This window comes from Primulina tabacum, chromosome 1 (genome assembly GCF_025594145.1).
Source record: "Primulina tabacum isolate GXHZ01 chromosome 1, ASM2559414v2, whole genome shotgun sequence".
NCBI classification, from domain to species: Eukaryota; Viridiplantae; Streptophyta; class Magnoliopsida; order Lamiales; family Gesneriaceae; genus Primulina; species Primulina tabacum.
Window position 1 is genome coordinate 15,319,831 of NC_134550.1, and position 6,847 is coordinate 15,326,677.

Genomic DNA, 6,847 nt, shown 5'->3' on the forward strand with positions numbered 1-6,847 from the left:
CAAAAACTTTAAAGTCTGGCAAATGGATGTCAAGAGTGCATTTCTGAATGGTCAGTTGTAGGAAGAAGTATATGTTGAACAACCACCAGGTTTTGTTAATCACTTTCTTCCTTATCATGTTTATCATTTGAACAAAGCTCTATATGGTCTTAAACAAGCTCCAAGAGCTTGGTATGAAATACTTTCAAAATTCCTAACTGATCATGATTTTACTATTGGATCAGTTTATAAGACTATGTTCAAAATTTCAAAGAATGATCATATTTTACTTGTGCAAATATATGTTGATGATATTATTTTTAGGTCAACTAACCCCAAATATGTGAGAAATTTGCCAAGTTAATGCGGAAAAAATTTGAGATGAGTATGATTTGTGAACTGACATTTTTTCTCGGTCTGCAAGTGTAAGAACTGGAAACTGGTACTTTTATCAGTCAGACTAAATACACTAAGGAACTGCTCAAGAAATTTGGCACAGAAACATGTTCAGCTCCAAATACTCCCATGACATTGACAAACAAGATTCCCGAGTTCAGTTTATCACTAAACTGACTCATTTTTGAAAAGGTTGCGAAAATCGTTAAGTGTTTATTCAACCTCCCCCCATTCTAAACAATCTTTCACCTCCTAACTGATTCTTTCAGTCTTCCTCATAATGATGCCCGGTAATCCAAGCTCGAGTTGCTAACTATGATGTCATGAGGGTCTATGTGGATTTGGGCAGCTCTATTAATGTCATCTTCAAAGAGGCCTTAGTGCAAATGGATCTTCAAGGGTACCAGTTAGAGCCAATAGAAACAACCATTTTTGGTTTTGTTGGTCACGCTGTAAACCCAGAGGGAGAAATTATTTTGCCTTTGACCCTAGGCACCCGGGAAGTAAGAAAAACTGTCATGACCCCTTTTAAAGCCGTGGATGCTCCTTCATCATACAAAATTTTATTGGGTCGACAGGACATGAACGAATTGAAAGCTGTAGCATCCACTTATCACCAGAAGATAAAATTTCCAGTCGAAAATCAAGTGGGAGAAGTACGGGGAGATCAACCATCTTCTCGGAAGTGCTACATAGAAACAGTCCGTGTGGGGACCCGGGCTCTAACTCAATTCTTTTCGGGATTAATTGGATCTTTATTCAAAAATGTGGGTCAAAATTTTGCTTTTTAATTCAAATGTATATAAACAGCACAAGATAGTTCTTCATTTTATTTCAATAAACATAATTACATGTCTTATTCTAATACATTCATATAAACCAGTGTTTAATACAAACTACAACCACAAGTAGTACAAGTCTAGTAAGAAACAACAAGTAATATTCTGCGCCCGAAGTCACCACGCTATCTCGAACTCATCTCTGTCGTGACCCAGATCCTGCCCCACCTGTTGTTATGCACACATACAGACATAACAACAGCCAAAAACTTCGGTGAGAACAAATCCCAGTATAAAACATGTATGCATGCTAATACATAATCATAAATCATCCATGAAAGCAATAACAATGGGTTCCATAGTCTATGAAACCAATCTATATGAGCATGCAATTCAAATCAAATCATGTCTTGACTCGACTCGACTCTACTCTAGGGATCCCGGTGTGAATAATACGTCACTGTCTGTCACCTACCCTCCCAATCGAGGTAACTGTACGTTTTATTCCTAGACTTCGGCCCTGTCTGTATCGAATGTCTACAATCGGATTGAATCTGATCCGAAGCGTCGATACCACCAAACGTCTAGTTTGGCAAGTCTGCCAATGACTCTCCTATCTCAAATGCTTGAATATAAATCTATAAACAAGGCATCATCATATCAAGAGATTAGAATATAAGTCCATAAACAAATCAAAATCATATCAAAAGATAGACAACAATTCTAGTATGTGATTTGGTTGGGAAACTCAAATTGAATCTCATTTGAGTTGTGTCTTCCCCAAACAAAACATGAACTATACCTTCTTGTCGTTCGTAACAGTCGAAGTCTCGTATTCTTGATATCGAATCTATCAAACCAAATCTGAAATGACATATTCAAGATGCATTCTATCAATCTCTAACTCAATTCAATACACATACAGATCAATATTCAATCTCGGTACATTTCAACGGCATAACAGCGTAATCTTGCGATACCGGTCATCTCAAACATCAATAATCATAACAATAACTCATAATCATCACCAATATGTTCCATAACCTCTAAATCTATATAATCTCATTCATATGTGTGCTGGAAAATAATAAAAATATCATAAGATGTCCGTTCTTTGATCCGGTTGCGATTATACGTTGCTTATAATCTCAAGAACATCTAATACTAATCATGTCTGATTTCTTGCAACATCGCAACTTCAAAACATGTTGAAATGTAGAAATACTTACATCCTTTTGTAGCTGGTAACAAGAGGAGTACGGAACCGAAGTCGGATCGAAATTCGGGTGGCTCGATTTTTCACAATTCAAAATCTAAGCTATAATGAGAGTTGAGGAGTTCTGAACCTTGCTCTCGTTCCTTGCAGCTGAAGAATGAAGGAATGAACTACAAATCATATATATATCTTGCATGTTGAGGGGCAAGTGTCATATTTTTCAAGTAACATGTATGACCGCGGTGCGGTAGTTCATGAACCGCGGCTGCGCTCAAGCTTCGGCAGTCCATCCAAATTTGCATAAACGTCGACCGCGGGTGCGGTCAGTTCTGCACCGCGGGTGCGGTGTCATTTCTGTAAATAATTTCCAACTCTCTGTCCATCAACCGCGGGTGCACTCTTTCTTGGACCGCGGGTGCGGTGACCCTACTGTAAAATGACCAATTTTCTGTCCATGCACCGCGGGTGCGGTATCTTTCATGGTGTGGGTGCAGTCTGCCCTTCATTCAAAATTCTAATTTTTCATGTCTCTCCTTCCCCCATCTCATTTATTGCTTCTCATTACATGTCATGCATTCTCATATCTTTGAATATCGCATCAATGAAGACTAATAAATCTCAGGCCTTACAGTCCGGGTGGACCAAAAGAAGGCAAGGAGGGAGGAGAAGGGAGGAGGTTGTATTGAGGAGGTGGAAAGGGTAGCGGAGAAGGGGGAAGTACATTTTGCGGCAGAAGAAGAGCAACATGGTTTGAAGGTTGTGAAGATTGTGCCGGGAAAGGAGATCCGGGTGGCTCGAGATCTTGACTTATCCACTAGGTTCAGTCTATTAAATTGTTTAAAAACTAACGTTAATGTTTTTGCCTAGTCACAATTGGAATTGGTTTGGATTTCATCCCTGGTGGCTGAACATAGTTTGAATATCATCCCGGGGTCCCAGCCTGTGAAACAAAAGAAGAGACATTTTGTCCCGGAGAAAGACAAAGTGATTGATGTGCAGGCTTGGGAATTTTTGCAAGCCGGCCACATTCAAGAAATATAATTTTCTACTTGGCTCTCGAATGTAGTGTTCGTTCCTAATGCTGCAGAAAAGTAGAGGATGTGTGTAGATTTCAGGGATCTTAACAAGGCTTGCCCCAAGGATCATTATCATCTTCCCCGAATTGATCAGCTGGTGGATTCCACCTCTAGTTATGAATTGCTCAGTTTTATGGATGCTTATCAGAGATACCACCAAATTCACCTGGCCAAGACTGATCAAGACAAGGCCAGCTTTATTACCTCGGGAGGCACATTTTGCTATGAGTCATGCCTTTTGGGTTAAAGAATGTCGGAGCCACATATCAGTGCTTAATGAATCGAGTATTTGTGAAGCAGTTGGGGGGAATATTGAACTGTACGTGGATGATATACTGGGTAAGTCCCGAGAGATTTCTTGTTTATTCCTGATTTGGAAGAAATATTTGCCACTCTCATGCATTATGGAATAAAGCTCAACCCGGCTAAATGCATCTTTGGGGTGAAGAGTGGTAAGTTTTTGGGTTTTGTGTTTACTGATCGTGGAATCGAAGTAAATTCTGAAAAAGTTCAAGTCAATACTGGACATGTCATCCCCTCAATTCGTCCAACAAGTACAGAAGTTAACCTGGAGGATTGCTTCACTTTCCCGGTTCATATCCCGATCTGCACACAGAAGTTATCCTTTCTTTCAGATCCTATGTAAGGCGCAAAAATTTGGTTCAAATGAAAAATGAGAGCAAGCATTTAAAGATGTCAAGTGTCACCTTGCAGAGCTTCCAGTCTTGGTGAAGCCAAAGCCCGGGGAAAAACTATTTGTTTACTTATCCACCACAGAATATGTTGTCAGCTCTGTGCTTATACGGGAAGAGGGCTCCGATCAAAAGCCTATGTACTATGTCAGCCACACTCTCATAGGAGTTGAGCTCAGGTACAGTGAAGTGGAGAAGATATACCTGGCCTTGGTCATGATTGCTTGGAAATTACGACATTATTTTCTCTTGCATCCGATCATTATGCTCATCAACAGTCCTCTTGGGAGGATCATGACTCACCCGGAGGTTTCTGGAAAAATGGTAAAATGGACAGTAGAGCTGGGATAAAATGATATTGAATACAAGCCCCAGGTCGCCATCAAAGCAAAAGATTTGTCAGATTTCCTTTCGAAAATGATTAAGCCAGTTGAGGAAGAAGTGTGGAGAGTATTTGTAGATGGAGCAGCAAGTCTAGCCGGATGTGGAGTCGGAGTAGTGGTAATAGCACCCTCGGAAGAAAAAATCAAGTTGGCATCGAGAATTGACTCCCGGGTCACCAACAACGAAGCATAATATGAGGCTGTTCTCTCTGTCATACGTGCTGCCTAGGAAATAGGAGCCTCTCGTGTCATTCTTTACTCTAATTAACAATTGGTTACTCAACAGATAAAGGGGGTTTACGGAGGCATGGATGAAAAAATGATCAAGTACTTGAAATCCATTAAAATCCAGACAGAGTCTTTTGTGGATTGAAGCATTGATCAGATCCCTGATGAAACAGATACCTTGGCTAAAATGGCTGTCTCCTTGTCAGAAGTCAATACTCAAGAGGTATTACATGTCACTCGGCTGATTCTCTCTACTGAGGAGGAAATACTACTGATGCAAGAGGATTCATGTATGACACCTCTGATCAAATTCATTGCCCATAATATATTACCTGAGGATCGAGCTCAAGCCCAGAAGATCAAAAAGCATGCTCCTAGGTTCATCCTTTTGAATCAAATCTTATACAGGAGATCATACCAGCGATCTTTGTTGAAATGCTTAGCTATGGAAGAAGTAGAATATGTCCTCTGGGAAATACATGAGGGATGTTGTGGGGAGCATCTGGGGGGAACAGCGTTGGCCGGTAAAGCAATGTTGGCCGGATTCTGGTGGCCCAGCATAATCAAAGACTCTGCCCGGGTGGTTCGAGCATGTGAAGGGTGTCAATATAATTCCAGTTTTCAGCACAGCTCGGCTACTTCTATGAAGCCTATTTGGGCATCTTGTCCCTTCGACCAATGGAGAAAGGACATTGTGGGACCCTTCCCATTAGCTCGAGCTCAAAAGAAGTTTCTCTTGGTAGCAGTAGTAGACTACTTCTCCAAATGGGTCGAGGCTGAACTTCTGGCTAAAATCACCGAGGAAGAAGTTTTAAAGTTTCTCTGGAAAAACATTGTATGCCAATTCGGGATCCCCAAGAGATTAATTTCAGACAATGGAAGGCAGTTTCAAGGGAAGAAGATAACGTCCTGATTCCAAGAATGAAGATCACTCAGTCTTTCACCTAAGTTGCTTATCCCCAAGAAAATGGGCAGACAGAGGTAGTAAACAGAATTATTGTGCGGGCCTTGAAAACTCGACTGCAAGGAAAAGGAAAAGACTGGGTGGAGGAGTTACCTAGTGTTCTCTGTGCATACATGACTACACCACGAGCTCCCACTCAAGAAACTCCTTTCAATTTGGTTTATGGTTCTGAAGCGGTATTACCTATGGAGATTGGGCAATCTTCCATCCGTGTAGAATCTTATCCGGATGATAATGATAAGAGCCGTGAAATGGAACTAGATCTGGTGGAAGAGAAAAGAGATCGGGCGATGGTTCGAATGGAAGCATATCGAGGTCGTGTTATGAAATCATACAATAAGGGAGTCCGGATCCGGGATTTTCAGATAGGAGATCTAGTCATGAAGAAAATAAATCTAGCCGGAGATGTGGGCAAGCTAGACGCTCAATGGGAAAGACCCTTTAAAATTACTCAGAAAGTAAGTTCAGGAGCCTTTTACCTGAAAGATGCTCAGGGACACTCTCTTAAGAGACCGTGGAATATCTTTCATTTTGAAAAATATTATGCCTGAAATGTACCTATTACTTGAAGTGATAATGAAGTTCTTTTCTTTTCAAAAATTGTGTGAAATTTTATATTTAAACTCGGGAGGCATGAGACCCCGGCTATTCAATAAGTCCAAGGATCCGTACCCTGGCCCAAGGCTTAGTACCCTTGTTATCCAGAAAGTCCAGGGACCCGTACCCTAGCTCGGGGCTCCGCACCTTGATCACTTATTAAGTCCAAGGATCCTTACCCTGGCTCGGGGCACCGCACCTCGATCACTTATTAAGTCCAAGGACTTGTACCCTGGCTCGGGGATCCATACACTATTCACTTATTAAGTCAGGGACCCGTACCCTAGCTCGGGGATCTGTACCCAGATCACTTATTAAGTCAAGGACCCGTACCATGGCTTAGGGCTCAGTGCCCCAGTTATTTATTAAAACCAAAGCCTCATATCTCGGCTCGAAAACAGGATTCCACGATCACTTCTTAAAATTCCCAGTTATTTTTCAACACTAAGAAATTTTTTTAAGATTTAACATTCCTCGAAGAGCAGTGTACAAGTGAAGAAGAATCTGATTATTTTTAAGACAGGGTATTTTGCAAAA

At 41.0% G+C, this 6,847-nt stretch overlaps 2 protein-coding genes across 2 annotated transcripts; both read left to right on the top strand.

Moving 5' to 3' along the window:
* Positions 1 to 3,670: 3,670 nt before the first annotated feature.
* Positions 3,671 to 4,894, top strand: LOC142505593 (uncharacterized). Its single transcript, XM_075618639.1, has 4 exons — positions 3,671 to 3,785; positions 4,161 to 4,462; positions 4,514 to 4,639; positions 4,808 to 4,894. Exons 1-4 carry the CDS (start codon positions 3,671 to 3,673, stop codon positions 4,892 to 4,894), a joined length of 630 nt encoding a protein of 209 aa, XP_075474754.1.
* A 932-nt stretch (positions 4,895 to 5,826) lies between these two features.
* LOC142505604 (uncharacterized) lies at positions 5,827 to 6,264 on the top strand. Its single transcript, XM_075618666.1, has one exon. The coding sequence runs from the start codon at positions 5,827 to 5,829 to the stop codon at positions 6,262 to 6,264; it is 438 nt and encodes a 145-aa protein (XP_075474781.1).
* The last annotated feature ends 583 nt before the right edge of the window (positions 6,265 to 6,847 follow it).

Excerpts from the sequence above, each read along its gene's own strand:
- LOC142505604 (XM_075618666.1), top strand. The coding sequence starts at position 5,827 with ATGACTACACCACGAGCTCCCACTCAAGAAACTCCTTTCAATTTGGTT.
- LOC142505593 (XM_075618639.1), top strand. The coding sequence starts at position 3,671 with ATGAGTCATGCCTTTTGGGTTAAAGAATGTCGGAGCCACATATCAGTG. Across the intron at positions 4,463-4,513 it reads CGGAGGTTTCTGGAAAAATG|GTCGCCATCAAAGCAAAAGA; the intron begins GTAAAATGGACA and ends TACAAGCCCCAG. Across the intron at positions 4,640-4,807 it reads GATGTGGAGTCGGAGTAGTG|ATAAAGGGGGTTTACGGAGG; the intron begins GTAATAGCACCC and ends GTTACTCAACAG.